The 26242-nt window shown below is 40.3% G+C and overlaps 1 protein-coding gene across 2 annotated transcripts in view; it reads right to left on the reverse strand.

The window, feature by feature from the left end:
• Window positions 1–26242, reverse strand: part of Erich1 (glutamate rich 1) — a 60719-nt gene that overhangs the window by 18501 nt on the left and 15976 nt on the right. For both annotated transcript variants that reach the window (XM_042689875.1, XM_042689874.1), the window contains exon 3: window positions 18406–18537. In XM_042689875.1, the coding sequence (XP_042545809.1) occupies window positions 18406–18537 (132 nt within the window). The remainder of the gene's footprint in view (window positions 1–18405; window positions 18538–26242) is intronic.

Consider the following 26242-nt stretch of genomic DNA (forward strand, 5'->3'; position numbering starts at 1 on the left):
GTTCAGGCTTCTGATGCCTGCAAACCTGGCTAGCCTCAATTGGTAGAACCTGAACCTACTGGCAGGCCTCCCAAGATGTAGCTTGTTTCCTATTCTTCTCTCCCTTTGTCCTTTTATTTTTTTTTCTATTTCCCCCCTCTCCCTCTCTCCCTCTCTCTCTCCCTCTCCCTGTCTCTGTCTGTCTGTCTGTCTGTCTGTCTGTCTGTCTGTCTGTCTGTCTCTCTCTCTCTCTCTCTCTATATATATATATATATAAACTGTCTCTGTATCTATCTGTCTCTGGTATCCTACCTTCCCTCTTCACTATCATTCGCCCCTCTATTCTAACATGATTCCTTAGCTCACCAGCCTCAAAGTACTTCAGCGACTATTTCTTCCCTGTTAGGCTTCTAATTTTTTTCACCATTCAGTGAGGTTAAGTTCTCAATTGGGTTTTGAAGGATGGATGACTGGCTATAAGGAAGGAGGGAAAGAAACAGAAGCAGAAAGAAAAAATAAAACCTTTTTCTCAGTGACTTAGAGAAAAACTCAAATGGTTGTTATATGGTCTCCACCTCCTCTTTCTTGTCAGGATTTCAGCTTTGTCTCTCCTTAGCCTGGCTAGTACACTAAATGTCTACAATTCCCTTCTAAACCTTTCCCCACAGTGCTTAGTCATCTACCTTCTAACTCCTAATAGCACTGTCCCACCAGCCCATACCACTCCACCCCTTAACTCTAAGCTCTACTCATTTATAATCACCCAAGGTTAATTACTGTCAGATACTTCTTTATCTGCCTGGCCATAGGGAGAGACACAGGGTGACCAGGTAATTTAATGTTCAAAGTGGACAGTGCCAAAAGTGTGAAAGACAGGGAGAAAGAATGGTTCACATGCAGACCAGAACAAGTGACACTGAGTTGCAGTAAGGTCCCAAGGTTCCAATACCAGCTTTAGTTCCCCAACTGAGAAGTGGGAAGAGCCACTGTAGGCCCTTACAGTGATCTTGAGAGGTTCAGTCATGCAACGCTTTTGGCCTGAGGCCAAGGCTTACTGATTCATTGGGCAATACCTGACACAGGCTGGTTTGAAGTATCCACCAAGTCAGCAGTCTTGATTGGGATGAAAAGTGGAGGCACTTTCCCTCCTACTCCCTAGGGCAGACATTCCTGAGTCCTTCCTGCAGCTGAATGATTTGCCAATGATCCAATTAGTCAAGAAGAAAAACAGGTAAGGTTTAGTTTTTCTAGTGCTTCGAGGGCCACAGCAGACACCACAAGGATAAAGTGTATCCTAGCATGTTCCTTATACTAGATGTTAGACTAACAAGCTGAATTTTTTTGTCTTGTTCTTGGGAATATACATAGGCAAATAATTATTAATGTGAAATAAGCCAAAAAAGCTTACTACTTGACTATTATGTCCCATTGTCTAATTTTTGTGTAATGTATGATACTAGTTACTGTCCTACATATTTGGCTGCTGACTATATTATCTATGGGAGCCAGGTGCTTAGAAATTATTTCCACAAGGAAAAAATTCTATTTGTTTCCTAACTATAACGATATCTTAATGCTATTTGAAGACTTTTTAATTAATCTACTCAGACACGATTGAATATTTCTTTCAAAAAACAGTACATTAGCTTGGCGCCGGTGGCTCATGCCTGTCATCCTAGCTACTCAGGAGACTGAGAGCTGAGGCTCATGGTTCAAAGCCAGCCCAGGCAGGAAAGTCCATGAGACTCTTATCTCCAATAAACCACTCGAAAACCAGAAGTGGCGCTGTGGCTCAAGCGGTAGAGAGCAGTCTTGAGCTGAAGAGCGCAGGGATAGCGCCCAAGCCCAGAGTTCAAGCCCCACGACTGACCAAAAAACAACAACAAAAAAAACCCAGTACATTAATACTAATATATAGTATTCAGACCATATCGAGATCCATAGTTTCTTCTTTCATATTAAATAATATGTCCAGCAAAACCCTGTAGTCCATGTCTCTTATGCAATGTCTATACATATATGCACATTATTATTTTTAATATGATTATTACTTTTGTCAGTCATTGGGCCTGGGCACTGTCCCTCAGCACTTCAGCTCAAGGCTAGCGCTCTACCACTTGAGCCACAGTGCCACTTCCGGCTTTTTCTGCTTTTGTGGTACTGAGGAATCGAACCCAGGGTCTCATGCATGCAAGGCAAGCACTCTACCACTGTGCCACCTTCTCAGCCACAGATTTTTTTTGGGGGGGTCCAGTCGTGGGGCCTGAACTCTGGGTCTGGGCACTGTCCCTCAGCTCTTCAGCTCAAGGCTAATGCTCTACCACTTGAGCCACAGTGCTACTTCTGGCTTTTTTTTTTTTTTTTTTGCTTATGTGGTGCTGAGGAATAGAACCCAGGGCCTCAGGCATGCAAGGCAAGCACTCTACCACTGAGCCACCTTCCCAGTCCAGATTATTTTTTTGTAAATGTGCAGAATACAGCTCTTTACTTGGGCTCCATATCTAATGAACAAGAAAATTTACACAAAAGTACACAAAAGTTTAACCCCAAACACATCAGACCTTTCATAAGCCTTTGTTCTCTCTTATAACCAAGTCATTCCTCCTGTTCACTAGCCACTTGTTTCTTTATCTGCTGGGCATCACATCAAATTTCAAGCCCAAACTCTTCAAAGTCCATTCTTCATACTCCCATTACCCATATACTTAATCATAGTTTTTCCTAAGTGCTGATCTGCTAGCTCTTCTGGAGTAAGGAATTTATTAGAAACAGTTTGTGTTTCCAACATCTGACATACAAGGCTCTCAATAAAGAGCCTGGGTTTTACATGTAGCAAAGACGACAACTTCTTGCACTCTGTCAGAAACAAAAATTTGTATATTTTCTCTTTGGAGCCCAAAGTGGCAGTAATATATGGTCCATATAAGCCTACTGGTTTAAATGTATTTTCAGTTACATGCTGGTAATCTCAAAACTGAACGTTATACTCTTTAACAATTAAATTTATTAGTGAGACTTTGGATAGGAATATTAGGTCCCTTTGAGTCTAACTGGCATTCCTTGAGCTGTCAGTGAGTTAATCTAGGCCTCACAGTCAGTCCTACACCAACAGGACAAAGTGAGTCCCAAGATTATTAGAAGCCAACAACCCTAAACCAAGGTGGGCAAGGGAGACATCTGGTGGAAGTAGACTGTAAGGCCCTCAGAACACAGTGAGTGAAAAATCCTTTCCACTGTAAACTGGTTCCCTTTCCCTCTCCCTTTTTCCTTTTCCTTCTTTTGCCAGTCTTGACGCTTGAATGCAGGGCTTTCACACTGGCTCTGAGCTTTTATTTTTTTTTGTCCAAGGATAGTGATCTACCACTTGAGTCACAGCTCCACTTCTGGCTTTTGGTGGTTATTGAAGAGTCTCACAGACTTTTCTTCGGGGGTTGGCTTCTAACCACAATCCTCAGATCTTAGCCTCCTGAGTAGCTAGGATTACAGGCGTGAGCCACTGGCACTGGGCTAACAGTAGTATTTCCTGATAGAGTATGAATACTTTAAAAACTGAAAACTAATGCAGTGGAGTTTACATTTGAAGCTCTCAAACTTCCATTTTCCTATTTCAGAGTACATGAGTCCTCATGAACGAGTCCTGTTTCAGTACTGTGTCCACATAGATCATAAATGCACATATTTTCCCCATATCAGTGTTTTTTCCTTCCAATATTTCATGGGTAATTCATAAGAATAAAGCACAGATAGTGTTAAAAAATTTTGTACACATTTCATGAAAATCAAAATTCAGTAACTAAATTAATGTCCTTGTATTCTCAGAGAATGGACGGGCCTAGGAACGAACACATAAATCTTTCTGTTTCACCAAATGTGAGTCTCAGGAGTAGGCTCTTCCTCAACAGCTGAGGTCAGATGACATTCCTGGAGCACAAGAGGCCACTCACTCTAAGCCTTTAGAATTCTAGGTGTGCCGAGAGGCACTCATCATTACTGGGTGTCTCCTTGCTTCTGGTATCTGCTAGGAGACAGAACACATAAGGAGGCCTGTGGATCCTGTCTTCTGAGACTCATAACTTCTTGAATCTTCTGTTATCCAGATTGCTACCAACAGCACCTGCAGGATGAAGGTCTGAGCCTATCATTTACTCCTCCAGTCTGCTTTGGTTACAGGCTTTTCTGTTCAGCTCCTCACTCTCATTTATTCTAATCTCCCTAGGAAGATATTCTACTGAGAAAATACTTATACTTATTATTATCATCATCATCATCTAATCTGGTTGTAAGCATGTGACTTCTGGCCTTGAGTCAGTTATTTTAACATCACAGCATCATTGCTGAGAAAGATTCAATATGGTCCTCCAGCTAACATTATCTTTCATAGACAGAGAGATACACAGACACACAAAGACACACACACACACTCAAGCTTAAACTGTCAACCCTCTTGCCTCAAGCTCCCAAGTACTGGGATTATAGGCAAATGAACACTACCACCAGCTTTGCCTGTTTTTGTTTAGTTTGATCATGATACTGGGAGGAGAACCAGTGAAGCAAATGTTCTACCACTGAGAAACATCCCTATGTCCAGCTGAAACTATAGTAGTCTTCTTTCCTAGTATTATTTTATAGTACAATTAATTAAAAATAAATCTAAATTTACCACATCTTAAAATTAGAAGGGAATTTAGCAAATTTTCCAGCTCTCAAACTTCATTATGTAGATGACAAACCCAGAAGGTATACAAGATGCACCTTTTTCTCATTTTCCCCACACCTTTCCACAGGATGAATCTTGACTTAAATCACTAGCAATTCTGTACTCCGAGAAGCATGATGACCCCAGATCCAAGGGAGGTCATGTGTGTGGAAGGTTCTGAAATTGAGAAGTACTATATTCCTTTTTGACCTGAAAGCATAACTTTCATGTTGAAATGTTGACTCAAAATCTACTCAGTCCCAGGGTTGTCAAATGGTGGCACAGAGAAGGCCAGGGGTTTTGAGTCATCCAGCACTGCTGTTATTCTTCCCTGATGATGTTTGTTCTCCCTGTGCTTCCTTAGCATCTGCTGGCCTCCTATGGGTCTGTCTTCTATGATGACAGTTTCTACAACAATCTTTCCATACCTGTGTCTCTCTTTAGCTTTAGGAAATCTGTATATTATTTTTTTAACTTACCTTTCTTTACTCAGTTCTGGAAGTTCTATTAGTTGAATAAATATTAATAAGTTAGTTGAATAAACAACCAAAAGTAAAAGTACTCATAAAACATTCTACTATTGTAACACTCAATGAAAACTAAACATAGTGTAAAGGTTTATTAACATATAGTTCTCAAATACACTATCTTATGAATATTTGCCAGCAATGCTTTGGAATAAGTAACTATAATTTAGGAAAATAGGTGGCAATCATAACAAATTGTCCTTTCCCCCCTCCTCCCTTTCCATTCCCCATTCTTTTCTAGATAGAATAAAAACTATAGCATCCACAGGCAAGTTATTTAAAAATAAGCATTTGAATTTCGGGATCCACTGTCTTTCATCAAACAATGTTGTGCTTGCAGCAGTAAGCATCCTGCAGTAAGCATCCTGGTATCAGATGTGAATGTCAACAAGATGCCAAGATACAAATACAAAAGTAGATCTAGCATTTATTTCACTTTGGAGATAGATGAGAAACTGCAGGATGAGTTATCTAAGGGGTTGTCTCCCTCTGCAGCCTCCCTCACAGCTACCTCCCTGTGGGAAAAGACAGGCTTTATACAAATTCAGCGTTCTGCCATACACCAATACATCAGCACAATTAAGAACCACAGTAAGAACAAATCACTGCCAGACCCTGAGCAAGTGTGATATATAAAAGTGTGGCCCAGCCAGGCACCGGTGGCTGATGCCTGTAATCCTAGCTACTCAGGAGGCTGAGATCTGAGGATCGCAGTTCAAAGCCAGCCTCGGCAGGAAAGTCCATGAAACTCTTATCTCCAATAAAAAAAAAAACACCATAAAGCCGGAAGTGGCGCTGTAGTTCGAGTGGTAGAGCGCTAGCCTTGAGCTGAAGAGCTGAGGGACAGTGCTCAGGCCCAGAGTTCAAGCCCCAGACTGACCAAAAAAAAAAAAAGTGTGGCCCAGGCCAGCTCAGCCTCCACTGGACTTGACTGTACTTGGTAAAAGAAACCTGACTTCTTAATAGTTCAATAGTTGGACACTGAGCTGTCCATGTGCAGCAGCCTCTAAGACCACTTTAGCCATGGCTCAGGCTGTCTTCAGCAAAGCTAAAAAGCTGAACAGTGACCAAGACAGTGTCAAGATCTAAAACACTGTCTGTATTATAATGAAACCTGATTCTGTCAAAGAACACAAAGGTTGGGTGAATCTTAGCAAAAACATACAAGAACACTGCATTTAGTTCATGCTTCCCAAACCCAAATGTCAACATCCGCTTCCACTGGTGCTGACTACTGGAATCATAACACAACAGTTTCCATACAAATAACTTCAAGTCAGTGACTCTGCTGCTAATCTGGACACAAAGACAAAGCAATGTAGTCAATATCTTTGTGATTATGAGCTGAGAGAGAACTAACACCTACTTCAGAGGCTATTTATATTAATAATCATTTAAGTCAGTTTTCCACATGTTGAACAAGGATGTAGTAGCAGCAGGCCCTAGGCCAGAGCACCTCAGAGATGAAGAGTTGCCTATGCTCACATTTGCACATTTGACTGGCACCAAAAATGTGCAACTCTGTTAGCTCAGGATTATTGCTCCATTAGGTAGACAAGGACACTGAGGCCTGGAGAAGAGAAACAAACAACACAGGAGAAGGAGTATCCTTGTTGCAGGGAGGCTGGGTGAAGAGAGTTGACTTGGGAAAATGATAGCTCCACAGGGGAGCTGGAGGGGAGCCAAACTAGATAAGGTTGGTGCCCAAGGAGAGGCCCTGGAAGCAGAAAGTGCAGAGTGGGATTGGCAGGAGTGAAGGAGGCAAGTCTACCAAGAAGGGTACAGATGACGCACTGAGTCTTAGAAAGCCACAATGGGCTCTCAGCTGAGGTCATAGGGCCTAGTGGAAAAGAACCGCTAAGCCTCTATTGAGCAGCAACAGAGCTAGGTTGAAGGGCTAATTCAGCAGCAATTGTGAATGGCAGGAGGGAGCATAGGGGTCTGAGGGAGGCACAGCGGTCTGAGCGAGCTGCTCCAGTGTCTAAACAATGGTAGTAGAAGAGATATGGAGTAACAGAAGCAGAGATAATGAATCCTAACCACTGACCAGATAGCCTCACAGGAAAGGGACACAGGCCTGGAAGCTATTCAGAGGCCAAGAAAGTCACAAGCAGTTCTATTTCAGTGTCTAGACATTCTTTGAGGCTGGAGGGGGTGTAGGTCAATTCTCTTTGCCCCTATCCCAGAGGGCCTGTTGTGCTCACTGCTGAAGGTTAATGTGGGTGAGGGGACACTGTCTCCTATGCTACCACAGTTCCAGGTTGCTGTATGGGGTTACTCCATCACAAGTGGTTACACTGCTGGGAGCAGAATAGCCAGAACCACAACAATATGTATGTAGTTATGGATAGATGCTGTATTAAAATATTTTGACATTAGGTATAATTTATAACTGTAAAAAACAAGGAAACAGAATGGAAGGAGGGATGTGCATTCCCTGGGAAGGAAAGCTTGATGGGCATGAGGGTGAACACGAAATACATTGGAGTGTCCAGAGAGTCTGACCAGGATCCTTGTGATATGCTCAAAAATAGAATTTTAAAAAAGGGAATGGCTTACTCATAGCTTTCCCAATTCTCCAAGAGCAGTGACCACCATGAAGGGAAGTGGCTGTCACAGCACAGCTGGTTTGTGCATCCACATTGGTGTCAGGCTCACCCCTCAGCATGATACAGACAGGCAGGCACCCTACAGACATAGTGATGTTGGAGCTAGAGGGCCTTCTCAACTACAAAACCCATACAGGAGGAGCGCCCTGCTTCTGCCCAAGTGCCTACTGCAACAGTAAAGAACTAGCCGTACCTCTTGGAGTTATTTTGTTGCTGCTGAAATGGCAGACATGGAGACAGGAGACTCAAGATGACCAAGATACTTGGTATCTACAAATGGCTCAAAAATATGTCACAATAATAAAAAAAGGTCAGCACCATCCAGAAATACTCAAGAGATTAGCACTGAAAAAAATCATATGGAAATATAGTTACTTAAGATACTAATTATAAGGTGCTGCCAATTTATAGACTGGCAACACTGTTATTACTAAAGATAATGGAGCCTTTCTTACAAAGTGAATGAGGAAATGGTATGAGATTCCTCCACTCTGGCCAGGCCTTGTCTGGGCCTGGCTCAATCCTACCTCTGTGGTAACTCAGCATTGTGTGTCATCAACTGGAATGTGATTCTGCATCAACTGAATGAGAAATAAAGTCCTGCTGGACAGACTGTCTAGCCCCAAATGCTAAGAGCACAGCTGTGGAAAAGCTTGTTCTAGAAAGAAGGAAGCGTGGAGAAAAAGATACAGGAAAAAGCAAACAAATCTGTAAAGATAATTTCTAAATACAATGAGAAAAACTAGCAGATAATAGGTGACTTAAAACAATAAGTGATTTTTTTTAAAAAGGATCAATATTTACTTCTTTTTTCTATCAAAATATATTCAATTTTCATGTGAAATGCATAAAAATAAAGCACTATAGAAGGATGTGTTACACATTTAATATCACAGTGGCTCCTACTTGATCCTACTTTAGTCTGGCTCATTCTAATGGTTAACAGGTTTTTTTCCTTATTGACTTACAATATCATGTACTGTGCAAATATTTACTGTTTGATTCCACTGTTTTTCAAATTTGTTTATAGTTTCCTTTGTCATAAAGAGATTTTAAGTTTCCTCAGAGTTAAATCTGTCAATCACAGATGCCAGGCTTCTATAGACTTTTCTTTTCTTTTTTTTTTATAGACTTTTCTTGATGAACAATTTTCTCATATAAAAATTAAGAGATATGTATCCAAACAATTCACTAAAATAAAAAAAGGCTAAACTTGCCTAGGCATATGAATTGGGAGAGCTATCTGAAAGACCCTTTGTTAATACATCTTGAAATCTGGGAACCTATGTCTACCTCTATGAAATTACATTCAGAAGCTGATCAGACATATATCAGCTGATATGAATGAAGTTGTTCTTGATAGCGTGTTTGGAGGTTCTAGCAGGGGAGCACAGCTACTTGTATACACTTGACTGAAGACTGATTGTCTTCTATCTGGGGTGATTGTCCTCTTTGACCAAGCATGCAGCTTCAGGAGGGAGGAGCAGTGAGAAAGGAAGGACACACCTGCCTAGCCAGCCGGATCAGCCACATCAACCCTGGCTATCAAGGGGGTGACAGATGTCACAGCCAGATCGCCCTCATATCCCGAAGTTGTTCTTCAAATAGACTTTATTCTCTCCTCTCCCCTCTCTCTCCTCTCCTCTCTCTTCTCTCTCTCTCTCATTCTTATTACTAGGCAGGCACTCTACAGCTCATGCCACACCTCCAGGCCTCTTTGCTTTAGTTATTTTTCAGATACAGTCTTGTGCTTTTTGCTCAAACCAGTGGAGACCACAGGTCTCCTACCTTTGCCTCTGAATGGCTGGGATTACAAGTGTGATGCCTGGCCAGATTTTATTATTATGATTACTGTAGTCATCGTCATCATCATCATCACCATCATCATCATCATCATCATCATCATCGTGTGTGTGTGTGTGTGTGTGCGCGCGCGTGCGCGCACGCACGCACACATGCTGGTCCTGGGACCTGAATTCAGGGCCTGGGTGCTGTCCCTGAACTTTTCATTCAAAGCTAGTGTTCTACACTTGAGCTACATCATCAATTCCAGCTTTTTTGGTGTTTAATTGTAGATAAGAGTCTCACAGACTTTCCTGCCTAGGCTGCCTTCAAACGTCAATCCTTACATATCAGCTTCTTGAATAGCTAGGATGACAGGTGTGAGTTACCAGTGCCTGGTGACCCAATTATTATTTTTTTTTTTTTGTCGGTCGTGGGGCATGAACTCTGGGCCTGGGCGCTGTCCCTCAGCTCTTCAGTTCAAGGCGAGCGTTCTACCACTTGAGCTACAGCGCCACTTCCATGACCCAATTATTTTTGAGAAATGATATACTGACATATACTGTAAAGAAAAACTTGCACAAAAGAGCCCAATGTAATGTATAAGACAACCAATATGTGCAGTTTTCACAAATGCTGTATGTGAATACATAATAGGCACAGGGAGAGATTTTCATAGATGTCTCCTCCAAAGTTTCACTTGGACTGGAAGTATGACTCAAATGGTAGAGTGCATCTTCTACAATGCTTGACTTCCTTTAATTAGCACTTTTGTGATCCAGAAGAACAAAAATGCTTTTCATGTTAGGGAAAAAAGTACCAAAGATCAGAGAGCATGTAGAAAAGGAAGAGTCTCATTCCTAAAGACTTGATTATTTTGGAGTTTAAAACAACGAAGATTCCAGTTTAAAACAACAGATTCCAGTTTGGGTGTAATTTGTAAATGTAGGATTTCTTTGTAGAGGGTTTAGGACTTAGTCTGGCCCGCCACAGACAGGGTTTGTGCCCTTTGTATTAGCTGACTGAAGCCACTGCTATGATGGAGACCCACCACCTGACAAATATGCCTCACTTCCCTTTCTTTCAAATGACGTGTGCCTGCTAATAAGAGAGAAAGATATTTGAAATAAGAAAAGGGAAAGAGAAGAGGTAGCTAATAAGAATATTTACTTTAATTGGGAAAAGGAGATTAAAGTGCAGAAAGTGGTAGCCCTGATAGGTGCATTGCAAACCAGGTGAATACAGTCTAAACCTTAGAATCAAGATGACTAGCATTTTCAATAATTCACATGCAAGACATCAGGTTCTACAGTTGCCTGAGGTTCACTGGAGAGCTAGAATGAAAATCAAAGACCATAGTTACAACTCTGTTTCTAAGGAGACAGAGGGAGCATCAAGGCTTGTTGCTATCTGTTGCAAGCTGAATTTTTGGTTTGGCTATTCATGTGTTTAACAAATGCAAGGCAGAGGAATTGGCATGAGGAAAAGAAACTGACCTCCAAAAATACACACGTGAAAGATAAATTCAAACACTGTCACCTCCCATGAGGACTTCTGCCTCAAGGTTAGAGCTATCTGCCTGCCCATTCACACAGGGAAACGCATGGCAGCTTTTGGCATCTTTCCTAGAAACCTGGGGCTACCAAACCTATCCTCCCCTCACCCTGGCAGGATATTGTCAGGCCTGACAGCTTCTATCTGGAAAACATCTGCATCTCCTCATCCACTGCCTCTCCTGATCACATCTGGACCACATCTATTCCTCCAATCTCCATCTCCATCTCCACTGCCTCACCTGATCATGTCTGGACCACACATATGATCCTGCTGTTCTTGGACTAGCAAGCATATTGAGCAGGGCTCCTCATAACACACAACAAGTCCAGGCTTCTGACCAAAGATCTTGAAACTGCCTTGAAATTACCTTGACTACCTGCTCATCCATCCTACCAACTAACCCATTCTCTACCATGGGAACAAATGTTGCTTGCCATTCTCAAACGTATGTTCTATTTCTGCCTGTTGGCTGATTAGTATTTGCAGATCACTTTCTTCTATGCCCTGTGATTTCTCTAGCATACAGGCATGCCCGGTCTCCCTCCTCAGGCCTAAAACACTTCTTCCTCTCTAGATACCTCCTCATCCCACCACAGTAGTCTGCACATGAATCATCCTAATGAGGATAAGGAAAGGATCTATTTGTCATCCTCCTACCATAGAGCCTAAGCAAACTGCCTAACACAAACCTCAAAAGGCCTTTAATATAGGGACTAGTTGTTGAACCATGATTACTATGTTTACTTCCCCAAATGGTTTTGATGTAGTCCAGAAAACATGTTTTAAGGATTTATTCTAAAAGGAATGAGAGGTATGAAAAACCTAATAAAAAGAACTGCAATTGAATGAAAACAATAAGAAACAAAGCTGAGCTTTCTGGCAGCTAAACCACAAAGGCATCAAGAATAAGACTTCTCCAATATGTATACTAATAAAAAGAGTAACACATATCTTACTCAAGAAAAGCAGTATACAGTTCAAATGTATACAGATCCAGATGTTTTTCTAGCACTAAAACTCCATAGGGGTATTTCACCTGAATTTTATGTGAACACCAGTGACTGTACAGTGTGTGAAGAATAAGATTGTAGTATCTATGTATGTGTAGGTATATGTGCACATGTGTGCACGTGCATGTGTACCGGGAACTGGGACTTGAACTCCAGGCCTGGGCACTGTACCTTACCTAGTGTTCTACCTTTTCAGCCACAGCTCTACTTCTGGATTTTTTTGTTGTTGTTGTTGCTATTTTTTTTTTTTTTTTTGGAGGGGAAAGGTTATTTGGAAATAAGGGTCTCACAGACTCTTCTGTCTAGGCTGGCTTCAAACCATAATTCTCAGATCTCAGCCTTCTGAGTAGATAGCATTACAGATGTGAGCCACAGTGCCAGAATTAAGATTTTAACAGACAGTTCTGGCAAAGAAAAACAAGCAAATCAAAACACTAAACATTCTCTATGTCTTTACTTAATCTGCAAAAAACCCCCATAAACATAGAAATAACATTTCAGACAATATTTTTAGGAGATATAATGATATAGACATATGTCTGACATGATATAAAGCAAGCACCTATAAAAGCTAATGAACTAAGGGATTTGTGTTTTCCTGAACCAGTTACCATCTCAGGTAGACTGTAATAGGAAACAGACATCTCAAAGACATATAAATTGGTAGAAACCTAGAGAAAGGGCATGTTGGAGTCCTGGATGGATATCTTCTTCTAGAAACTAACCAGGTAGACCTGTGTCTTGTCCAGCTGTTGAAGGACTAGCTTTCCAGCCCCAGGAAGGATGTGTACCCTCTAGTCAGTAGCCCTTACCTGTTGAGTGTCTCTACCAGACATCACCTGAAGTCCTACAATTTTGTACTCTGTTCATCTCAGAAATGACTGTGATTCAGTACATTCTGAGAATAAACATTATAATCCCAGCTGCACCAGAAGAATTTTAATATCACTGAAATAGATTATATAAATTGACACACGGCATCCTACGGATCTGCTAAGACAGAACAAAGAAGTACCTCTGCCGGATAACACACAACCCAACGACAAGAGGAAGGGTGGTGCCCAGTGGAGAGGAAGAATCTCTTCTTACCCATTATTCTACCATAATTTTACCCATAGCCCGGTGAGGAGAGCCTGGAACAAATCCCACATGCCTTTTTTTTGTTGTTGTTGGTCGTGAGGCTTGTACTCTGGGCCTGGGCGCTGTCCTTCAGCTCTTCAGCTCAAGGCGAGAACTCTACCATTTGAGCCACAGTGCCACTTTGGGTTTTATGGTAGTTTATTGTAGATAAGAGTCTCACGGACTTTCCTGCCCGAGCTGGCTTTGAACCATAATCCTTAGATCTCGGCCTCCTGAGTAACTAGGATTACAGGCATGGCCTCCTGAGTAACTAGGATTACAGGCATGAGCCACCAGCACCCAGCTTAATGATGCCTTTTTTATAGAGAAATTTACGTTTAACAACACCATTCCCTTTTCCTACTCTTCCTAAAAGAAACTGTAATCTGGTTTGGGTCAATTATATCTAAATATTGCCCCCCCCCCAAGTGAAACAGGATGCAGAGTGGGTTGGATGACTACTTATGGTTTCTACTTGGAGCTCCTGAGTATAGAACTGTCTTTATCACAATTAGACACAGGCCCTGTAACAAATTACTTGATTCAGTTAATAAGCATTGAATCCTAACTTCTCAAAAGGTGCTGGGCCAGGCACAAAGGGAAATGGGTAAATGACACAGTCTCAAACTAATGACCTCAGGACTGACGGAACTAAAGAAAGTGCTAGTGGCCCAGCCCAGGGACTCACAGATGGCTTCCTTAGGCATAAAGGAGCTGAAGGATCAGCATCGTGAGCACCATAAGGCATCCAAACATAAATATAAATGCTACACCTGTTGTCTTGCCAGATGGTGGAGGCCAAGTAGTTGGTATGAGCCACCAACATTACTGGTGCTTGCAGAATAGTACTGAGCAGAGCCCTGAGAACAACCTTGTGGGACGTAGTTGGCAGAGAAGTACATGGGGCAACAAAAGCAGGAATGAGTCAGACTTTGCCTCTTACAGCCTTCCAGAAGCTACTGTCCCATGAGTTAGTTGGTCCTGAAATTTAAAATCAAAGTCCAGGACTTTAAGTGTTGCTTTGAAAAGGTGAGGTAACATGACCTTTTCTTTTTTTCCATTTTTAGTCTTCATGTCCTTTACCTAAAATTGCAACTGAAAATATTCAGAAACTCCTTCTCTCCCTTAAATGTGCCTTGCTCTGATTCCCATCTGACTCTTGGAGGTGGTTAGAAAGAACTGGATTCTGGGCCTGCCTCATCCTTTCATGGACTTCTATAGACCCCTTGAGACCCTGTGACCCCAGACACGAGGAGTAGGAGTCACTGCAGCATACCGTTCCTCTCCAGCCTCACGTTTGCAGCTGAGGAATCTGAATGTTCCTTCACTTTGAAAAATAGATACAAGCAACTGGAGTAAAGAGAAGCAATTCTATCTTTTTCACAAGTGCATTTTAAATGCCCTTAAATGACTGGCTACCTAGGATTTATAATGGATACTCAGTTAAATAAACAGATAACTTTAAAAAAAGCAAATCAAAACATTTAGAGATGCATTCAAAGCAGACATATAAAGTTCTCAGCCCAAATGTGAGGTTCTAGGGACACATAATCCTCAAGAAACAAGCTTTGTAGGACAAAGTCTACTTGGCACCAATCCCTTAAGAATTTCACTCAACTATAATCTCAAAAATTGTTAGCTCGGGAAGAGTTGTTTGTTCACAACCAAGTAAAGTCTTCATACAGGTTGTCATGAGGACAACAGGGCAAGACCAAATACCAACTATGTAGAGATAACAAAACTGTGTACAATAGCAAGTAAACCAATTGCATACCAGTGAATGCCAGCTTACATGAATCATTCTGAAGAGTCCCAGGGGCACAGAAAATATCTTCAAAATAAGCCAGACATGAAGCTATGGCCCAAGTGGTAGAGCATTAGCCTTGAGCAAAAAAGCTCAGAAAAAGCCCCTAGGCCCCAAGTTCAAGCCCCAGGATCAGAATGCGCACACACACACACACACACACACACACACACACACACACGCACACACACACACACACACACACACACCATTGAGATTCCATCTCACTCCAGTAAGATTGGCCAGCATCAAGAATTTAAACAATAAATGCTGGCATGGACATGGGGTAACAGGAACCTATTAAACTGTTGGTGGGAATGTAAACTAGTACAAACACTCTGGAAGGTGAGTTGGAGACTTCTCAAAGAACAAAACTTTGAACTAATTTATGATCCAGTGATACCACTCATGGTTATCTACCAAGAAAATTACAAGTCAGGATACGGTAAAGACACTTGTATGTCCATGTTCACTGCTGTATTATTCACAACAGCCAAGTTATGGAAACAGCTCAGATAAGTGGATCAAGAAAATATGATGCATGGACAAAATTTAATCATACTTATCAGAATAATTATGTCATTTGCAAGGGAATTGAATGGAACTAGAACAAATGTTAAATGAAGTAAACAAGACTCATAGACAAATAGCATGTTTTCTCTCATATGTTTTCTCTCATAGTTAGACCTAATTATGCATGATAACATATACAGGTCTCAATGCATTTACACACAAACTGACTAAAGGAGGATATACCTAATAGTGTATCAGAATCATTCATATAAGTTGGCACTCATTTGTATGCAATTGTTTTACATGCTATTGAACACAGTTGGTGCTTAGTTTTGTTCTCTGTACATAGTTGTGTCTTGTGTTGTACTCATAACAACCTGTGTGACAACCTGCATATAAAAATACAAGAATGAGGGGCTGGGAAGGTGGCTCAGTGGTAGAGCGCATGCCTTGCATGCCTGAGGCCCTGGGTTCGATTCCTTAGCACTACATAAGCAAAAAGAAAAAAGCCAGAAGTGGCGCTGTGGCTCAAGTGGTAGAGGGCTAGCCTTGAGCTGAAGAACTGAGGGACAGAACCCAGGCCCAGAGTTCAGGCCCCATGACTGGACCCCCCCCCAAAAAAAAAAACAAACAAGAATGATTCTGGAGAGAGTCCCAAGGACACAGCAAATAGGAGAGAAATTAAAAGGCTTAGCTCCTCTAAACAACTAACCTATTGTCTATCAAAACAAATACCAAGAAGAAGAAACATGTTTTATAGGAGAGGACAAAAAGGAGGAACAAGAATGAAGGGAAGAGGGGTAAGCAAATATAGCCATTATATAAAAAAATAAACTATGTAGCTTGACAGTAGGGATGGCAGAGAGAAAATGAAGGGTGACATTGGCTGAAAAGCACTATACTTATAACCTGACTTATGAACTTGTAATCCCTTTGTACAGCTACTTAATAATAATAACAATGATAATAAATATAAAAAGTTTAATGAATTATACATGACAGCTATAATAAATATTCAGTGTCTAATTTTTAAAAAGTACATGAATGAGAACCAACCATATGCAACATCGTATGAATAACTGTGCACAAGAGCAAGAGAATGATTTAAATGTACATAGTGACATGTGAGAGCCAACTGTGTATCACAGCACCTGAATGAAGGTCAGCTGTGCATAACAGCATGTACATCAGTTAAGTGTGTGAAATGATACATGAAAGCTACCTACACAACAGCTTATGAATGATAGGCAACTTGCATACAATGGCATATGAATGAAAGTCAACTAAGTATAACAGCACAGGGAGCCAGTTACATAACAGTACCTAAGTCAACTGCATACTTACTTCTAGGTGAGTAAACTGGCTATATACAAAGGCCCATGAGTTCAATAATCATATACACGGATGCATCAAAGATAGCCAACTTTGTAACTGTGTAAACAATCCAACCCATTTTCTCAAGTCCATAAATACACAATAAAGTATATGCACCGAAGTGTCTTCATAAGGATACACTTAAACTTTTCAGTTATCTATGCTCTTTAATGATCATATGAATACATTATTCCTTTGCTATCTCACTAAGTGGGATAACTAAATTAAAACCATTGGTTTTATGGTTTGTGGTCCTTTAATGAGCAAGCCAGAAGGACCTGTAGATTAGAAAACCACATTTTCATGATATTCAAATGCATTTAAGGCTTACAGTATAAACTTTGTTAGTTTATACTTGCCTAAAACTCACCCAAGGAAAATCTTTAGTAAATTCCACTAAAAGAAGTTTCAAATGGCAAATTTAAAGGGAAAAATAGCATTTTGCTTTTAAGGTAAAAATATTACATGCAACATGAGCGCTTCTATCTCAACACTTAACTGTGGGGCTGGGAAGGTGGCTCAGTGGTAGAGCACTTGCCTTGCATGCCTGAGGCCCTGGGTTTGATTCCTCAGCACCACATAAGCAAAAAGAAAAAAGCCGGAAGTGGCGCTGTGGCTCAAGTGGTAGAACGCTAGCCTTGAGCTGAAGAGCTGAGAGACAGCGCCCAGACCCAGAGTTCAGGCCCCACGACCAGATCCCCCCCACCCCCAAAAAAACCCACTTAACTGTACTGAGTAATTTGACCAGTCATGGTCCTCTATTAGGTGCATAACAACAAACAATTACAATAGATCAATATTTTCCCACGAGATAGAAAATAAGTTATTTCTTGATTATGAACTTTTCAAAAATTTTGAAAACTTAAAATCCAACAAAAACTACTAAACAAAAAGAAGTTATACTAATATATATATATAAATATATATATTTGTGTGTGTGTGTGTGTGTGTGTGTGTGTGTGTGTGTGTCGGTCATGGGGCCTGAACTCTGGGCCTGGGCACTGTCCCTCAGCTCTTCAGCTCAAAGCTAGTACTCTACCACTTGAGCAACAGCGCCACTTCCAGCTTTTTCTGCTTATGTGCTGCTGAGGATTCGAACCTAGGGCCTCATGCATGCCAGGCAAGCACTCTTACCACTGAGCTGCCTTTCCAGCCCACTATTAATATTTTGATATATTTAATTTTAGACTTCTTTTAATGCACTAACAAATGTGGCTATTATTATATTCCAGTGTTAAGTTCCCCAAGTATTATTTATTATAAGATTTTATAATAATTTTAATAGTTGTAAAATATGTAACAGTATACCATGTGTGGATTATATGATATATACTTACCTATACCTCTCATCATAAATTTAAATGTTAATTTGTAATGTAGAAAATAATAATTTATCTGTAAAGACAGTCGCCTTCCCTCCCACTAGATTTTCTACCTTCTGTGTCATCAGCACTGGCAATGTTCTCAGAACTTGTACAGTTGGGTTCTGGCTCACCGGGAACATAACCTTCAGGAGGCAAACTCACAGTATAGAGCCGTTGTTTAGGATAGATTTTAATGTCACCATCTGTGAAGAAAAATGGGAGATAACATGCATTGGTAAATAGTTCACAATGCAACTAGACATATACTAGCCCTGATTATGCCAGTATCATTTTTCTAATGAAATTTCATAAAGACAGAAAAATTTAAAAACCCAATAAAACCAAACTACTATCATAAATATCTATTTTAATATTTTTTGGCAGAACAGTGAGTCAGACATACGCTCAATCAGAAAAAAGTAAACATGTATGATTATTTAATTTCACATTAGGTTACTTATAAACTTCTGGGTTTTCATAATGTAATATAAAAACATAAGTAATTCATGAGTATAATAATAAAATTTAAGTAGCTCACACAGCATACCCTTTATTATCACACCATAAATCATTCAACATTCAGTCCATTGTCTTTTTTTTTTTTTTTTGGTCAGTCATGGGGCTTGAACTCTGGGCCTGGGCACTGTCCCTCAGCTCTTCAGCTCAAGGCAAGAGTGTTCTACCACTTGAGCTACAGCAACACTTCCAGTTTTCTGGTGGTTTATTGGAGGTAAGAAGAGTCTCACAGACTTTCCTACCTAGGCTGGCTTTGAACCATAATCTTCAGATCTCAACCTCCTGAGTAGCTAGGATTATAGGCATAAGTCACCAGCTCCCAGCTTCAGTCCATAATCTTTCTGAAACTTTTTCTCCATATAAACTAATATACATGTAGTGTATGTATATACCTACACACATGCATGGAAATGTATAGCCCACAATATAGCCACAGACACACAGATGCATGTACATACATACACACATATATTCATACACAGACCTACATGGGTACAGATACAGTCATACTTACATATATGCATACATATATGTTCATGTAAATGAAAACACCTTCACAGATATACACCTGACTGCACTCACAGACACACAAACACACAGAGATATATGCATGCACAGAGGCAGACCTACAGACACACATGGACATGTGTTCATGTATATGCAAACACAGACATATACACATATATACACAGAAACATAAAAATATCTTAGTGGGATCATGCTATAAGTAATTTACTATTTATACAGATTGTACATTCTAGATGCCTATCACTTAAAATATGATAAAATAAATACTATACTATACAGTATTTAATTCTTAATTCTCTTTTAATGATTGCATGTATTCCATGCTATGGGAACATTTTGATTTATAATTCAACTACTTTCTTAAGTTCTGCATGTGGACACTGGGTTTGAATGGTCACTATTACAAGCAGTTGACATGACCCTCCTTGCTGTATATTACTTTGTATAGTATACTGGCCACTTTGTTCCTTCTGATAAATCCTTTTTCTTTCTTTCTTTTTTTTTTGCCAGTCCTGGGGCTTGAACTGTGGGCCTGGGTGCTGCCCTGATCTTCTGTGTTCAAGTCTAGTGCTCTACCACTTGAGCCACAGCTCCACTTCTGGCTTTTTTTTTTTTTTTGTGGTCAATTGGAGATAAGAGCCTCATAGGCATTCCTACCCAGGATGGCTTCCTACCATAATCCTCAGATCTCAGCCTCTTAAGTAGTTAGGATTATAGGTGTGAGCCACTGGCACCAGGCCTCCTTCAAATAAATCCCTAGAAATGTAACTGCTGGTCTGAAGGGTATATCCTGCTGTTGGCTTTTTATAAAGGTAACAAAGTAGAATGCTTTCTCCTACACTCTTTAATATTGAGTTGTATCAATATTTTAATTACTAGTTTCATGTAAAATGACAAAATGATTCTTTTTTTTCTTTGCCAGTCCTGGGGTTTGAACTCGGCCTGGGCACTGTCCCTGCGCTTCTTTGGCTCATGGCTAACTCTACCACTTGAGCAACAGTGCCACTTCCAGCTTTTTCTGTGTGTGTGGTTCTGAGGAATCAAAGCCAGGGCTTCATGCATGCTAGGCAAGCACTCTACCATGGACCCACATTCCCAGCCTGATAAAGTGATTCTTAAATGTGACAAACACACATGCATACATCTATTAGTTTGTTACAGAATAACGAGTATTTTATTTTAAACACATAATGACAAATATTGAATAAAATCACTAGCAATATGAAAAATATGGTTTAATATATTTAAGTGTAAAAATATTAAATGTGAAAATCTGAAGCATTTTCAACTTTCTCTGCTATGAATATATTTCACTTTCTCAAAGCTAACTTGCCAGAGTTCTAGTTCTTACATTAATTTTATTCATGACAATATTCATGATTAATTACTATGTCATTCCCTAGTAGAATCAATGGCAGATGGAGATAAGCTTCTAAGTATACTATCCCTATTGGGTAATATCAACATTTGATCATTTTTCACAGAATATTTTTGGAAGCGTCTAATTGGCTAAATCTTTCTTAATAAGAAAGTCAAATAGAACTCAGAAATATCATTGTTCAGTTAATTATTGGGATGATGATAGTAGGGCTCATGAAAGTGAAGAATGAGATAACTCACAAAATGGAAAACATCGACTCATCTAGGGAAAACATTTCCAAAATGTGCTGGGCACTGGTGGCTCATGCCTGTAATCCTAGCTACTCAGGAGGCTGAGATCTGAGAATCTGGGTTCAAAGCCCAGTCAGGAAAGTCTGTAAGACTCTCATCTCCAATAAACCACTCAGAAAACTGTGGCTCAAGTGGTAGAGCTTGAGCTGAAGAGCTGAGGGGCAGTGCCCAGGCCCAGAGTTCAAGCCCTATCACTGACAAAAAAAAAAAAATCAGAATGTAACATGCCAGAGATGATAGCCCTTACTGGTGAGAAATCACATGTTGATTTTACCGGTGGGCTAGGCTCTCAAGATACAAGGACAATACTGTCAGTCAGACATGGAGTCAAAAATGACACCCTGCATCTGTAAGTAAAGGTGACTAGATGGTGCGTAATAACTTCCAGTTCTGATTTCCTGCATTCTTTTGGGTAAAATATGGTTTGTTAGGATAACATTAATTCTTCCAAAAGTTGGTTGTAACATTCCTTGCTGAGATGTAAGAAAGAAAAAGATGATTTATAGTTTATGGAGCAGTTAGCAGCCATTTGCTTGTCTACTTCATCATCATCATCATCATTCATATAGAGCATGAAGCATTTGTGAACATAGCTTCCTGAAACCATTATTCTTCCAGGGGGAAAGGTGGAAATGTAGAGAAGTCAGGTGAGTATCTGCTATCTGATAAAAGTGGCCAGCATCCCTAGGAAAATACACAGGAAATCTGGCAAAAAATATACGTCACGAAGTATCAGAATTGACTTTGAGCAGCATTATTTGCTTGGAAGCAATTACCACCTAGGTTGACTTAATACTTCAGATTCACCTAGAATTAGAACCACAACCCACTGTTCCTACCTCACCCACCGTCCCAACCCTGACTTTTTTTCTTTCCAGTTGTAGTTCTAAGTATCTTCTCCTTTGTTTCTGTTCACACAACACAGCTCCTTCTTGCTGGTACTTCCGAGAGCTAAGGAATGTGCAGCCTCATTTACTCTGAGCCACTATCCAGTAGCCAATAGCTAAACAGAATCCCTTAGCTACTATCTGCATGTAAACCAAGTGAGGAGTAGGCATCTTCCCATCCTTGGTGCTGCCTGAAAACAAACTTGCTCTCTGTTCTTTGCAAGTTCCTTTCTCTGGCAAAGTTCTTGCAACGTCCTTGTTTCACCATAAAAATATATCAAGAGTTCCACATGTGCCTACCCACCACAGCAGCTATAACTTAGCCTTCAAAAGACAAAGAGCACCCTCCAACTTGTTCCTGGCCAAGGCCAGCCTGTTCCTTTTCTAAGAGTGAGCACTCTAGCAGCCCCACTAACCCCCAACAAGGTGCTTTTGTCTCAGTCATAGCGTATTCTACACCTTTAAAAAAAACTACAGAAACAATTGTTTCTGTATATAGTCAACAGTTAACTACATTACTGTTACTTTTTACCAATTTTTGGCATTACTACTCTTAAGTCTAGACAACTTTTTGCTGAAACACATTGACTATTATTTTGATGCGGGTCTACAGTTAGTCAAATCCTTAGCTCTTCAGGCATAAAAATACCTTCACATGGCCCCTTTTAGACTTTTCTTTTCTGCATTCACTTGTTTTGTAGTACAACTGCCCATTTCGATACATAGAAGCCAGACAAGTCCACCTTTTTTCCAGACATGTGGCTTCCTTTCTAAAAAGCAGCAAATGCCTTTGTATGCTTTGGATTCTTGCAGGACAATCAATGAACTTACAAACAAGGTGCTACTTCTTTTTTCTTTGCTTTGCAAACCCAGTGGCACACTTATTACCTCTTGCCTTTTACACCTTATTATGTGTCTTGGTGGTCTATGAATACAATCACATGCCTTTTGATGACTGCATACGCTTCCTGGGGACTTAGGTGCCCACCAATGAGAAGTTAGACTTTTCACAATTTCTCTTTATTTTTAACAATGTCATGATAAATACTCTTAAGCCAGACCAATGCTAGAACATGCAAGTTAATCCACAGGATACCTGGCTGGAAGTAGAACTACTATGTGCAAGTGGATGGAGCTGGCCACATCCTTAGACAAAGAGGTCTGCTCATTCCTGCTCATTCATAGACAACGTCTATGAATACTTGCATGTGTGATTCTAATGAACTCTTTTAAAATTGTATTTTGATTATCTTTAAGTAGTTGTACAAAGGGGTTATCTTTCAACATGTCCGTTTATAAGTACAACGCATCTAGACCAGTATCACCTCCTTCATTATCCAATATAGTCTTGATTTGTGCTTTTATTACTAGAGGCTGAGCCTCATTTAGTGTTGAGAGATTCGTGTATATATTCTGTGACTTGCCTCCCACCTTGCTCTCCCCTCCTCTTCTCAGCTGTTTATCATTTTGTATTAACACCTAATTATTTGTATATTAAGGATATGAACACTTTGTCCATACTAGTAGTTGTAATGTTTTCTACTTTATTATTTGCTTTCTGTTTTTGGTGTGTGGCATTCTGGTATGTACAATTTTGATTTCATAATGTATGTAACAACCTTTTTTTTTTTTAAATGACACTGGGTCATGCATGAAACTGTGAAAGAGTTCTTCCAGCCAGGCACTGGTGGCTCATGTCTGTAATCCTACCTACTGAGATCTAAGGATTGCGGTTCAAAGCCAGCCTGGGCAGGAAAGTCCATGAGACTATTAACTTCAATAAAACCACAGGAAAACCAGAAGTGGTGCTGTGGCTCAGGTGGTAGAGCACTAGGCTAGAGCTGAGGCCCAGAGTTCAAGGCCCACGACTGATCGAAAAAAAAGAAAGAAACATGAGGGGTGGGGGGCTGGGAAGGTGGCTCAGTGGTAGAGTACTTGCATAGCAGTCATGAAGCCCTGAGTTCGATTCCTCAGCACTACATAAACAGAAAATGCCAGAAATGTACCTAGCACTAGGGAATACGTCTCCAGTTGGAACAAGGCCTGGCCTGAACTACCCACTTACCACACCCACTTACCAGAGTAGGTAACAAGGACCACAGGCACATATAGAGATAGCACCAACGACTACAGCCTGGATGCAGACAGCACAGAGGACCAAGATCCCAAAGCCACACCTCTAGTTTTAGCCAGCATCAAGGACTATGCCCCCTTCTGGAGACAGCACCAAGTAAGCTTCTGCTAGGGAGCACCAGTGATAGCACTCACTGACTAGTCATAAACACCAAAGACAGTTCCCTGAGCTGACATTAGGTCAATCAGGACTCCACCCCATAGACCTGACCTTCTGAAGAGACAAAGAGAAAACAAGTAGATGGATGTATACATGACCTAGAAAGCAAAGAAGTAACCTGACTAGCAGCAGAGTACGGACACTACCTCATGGAGCAGACTCATTGTGAGATGTCAACTTAAGTCCACTCAGAATTCAAATCCTAAGTAGTATTATCTTATGCATACATATTCCTACAGAAAAACATCACTTTCACAATCTAGAATACTGCAGTTATTTTTTTTTTTTTAACTAGAACTGTCTTTGAATGACCTAGAATGTCATTTTCTTTTTTCCTTTTTGCCAGTCCTGGAGCTTGATCTTGGGGCCAGGGCACTGCCCCTGAGCTGCTTTTGCTGAAGACTAGCACTTAAGCTATTGCATCACTTCTGGCTTTTTCTGTTTATGTGATACTGAGGAATGCCATTTAATATTCTATTAAATGAACATACTCCATTTCTCCACTTCTGAATATGGTCACAGAGATTATCAAGGATTATTCAAGCTAATTTTAACAACAACAACAAAAAAAACACCCTGAGTTTCCAGTTAGGTATCTTAATAGACAAAAATTACACTCAAAATGCTACATCAAACATTAAAACTGACTAAGGAAATGAGTAAATGTTTCCCCAAATTCCATCAGTAAGATAGGTACTTTTAAAAATTAGTTTGGGGCTGGGAATATCACCTACTGGTAGAGTGTTTGCCTAGCATGCATGAAGCCCTGGGTTTAATTCCTCAGTACCCCATAAACTAACCAGAAAAAGCGGGCTGTGGCTGAAGTGGTTGAGTGCTAGCCTTGAGCAAAGGAGCTCAGGGACAGTACCCAGGCCCTGAGTTCAAGCCTCAGGACTGGCAAAAATAAATAAAAATAAAATTAGCTTGGTTTCTCCTACACAATTGAATTTTAACTCAAATTGCTCATGTGGTTGTATTATATTTTTCTTACATATCAAGGCAATATCAAATCTTATTTTACACATTCTGACCTAATGGGTCAATGATATACTATTTTATGAATGTATCATAGTTAAGCAACTTAAAACGTTGATTATCCAGATTTCTAACTTTCACTTTGAATAAAAGTAGCCTAACTGTCCTCTTGCTTTCTGGAGAATAACAGAAACTTGACTTAGGTTCTCAATGACTAGATCTGTGATGCACCTATGAATTTGCAAATCCTTGCAGTGATACTTTCTTATTAACTGTCCTGCCCTGGTTCTGTGATGTTTCTCCTTTGTCCCTTGTCAATCCAGATGCAAATTATTACTCATCTCATCCTGAGAACTGAGTGATTTTAATGAAAACTTGGTGGTGGCATTGGTAAATCAGGTTATTTCCTGCCCAATCTTTGCCTTTCGGTTTCCAAGGGCATCTTGCTTTATTGTGCTGAGCTGCCTTAGCCCTTATGGAAGTCATGAGGGTACCAAGGTCTGCATTGTGAACAAGTGAAACAGTACCTTTAAGAGGTAGGAGACCACAGTAGTCACTGGCTTAGGTTTTTCTTTAAGATGGATTCATGTTTCTAACATGCTTCTGGTGATATAACCAAAATACCTATGCAGCCCTAGCTTCTTGGAATAAAGGGTGAAGTCAGGCTGTTTCCTGCTTTATGGGATACTTAAGAGCAAAATCTGAGTTTGTGGACAACCAGGAGAGCTCAATTTGGAGCTGTAAGAATATATAAACACAGAAAGCCCTAAGAGCAAGCACAAGCTGGTAAGTGAATGTGGCTAAGAGAAGAAATCTAAGAATGAATTCTGTGACACTCTTAACATTTGGATGTTGAGTACACAAGTGAACTTAAAATGTGGATGGGAATGATTGGGTCAAATAGAAATTTTTAATATTTTAATACTAAAAACTACCTTCCAGAAAGGCTACATTAAGTGATATTTCTATAAGTAATGTTATTGTGACAAGATAACATGCATACTTGAAAAAAATCCTGTGTTTGTTAGGCAAAAAGCA

This window comes from Dipodomys spectabilis, unplaced genomic scaffold (genome assembly GCF_019054845.1).
Source record: "Dipodomys spectabilis isolate Male_0828 unplaced genomic scaffold, ASM1905484v1 ptg000128l, whole genome shotgun sequence".
NCBI lineage: Eukaryota > Metazoa > Chordata > Mammalia > Rodentia > Heteromyidae > Dipodomys > Dipodomys spectabilis.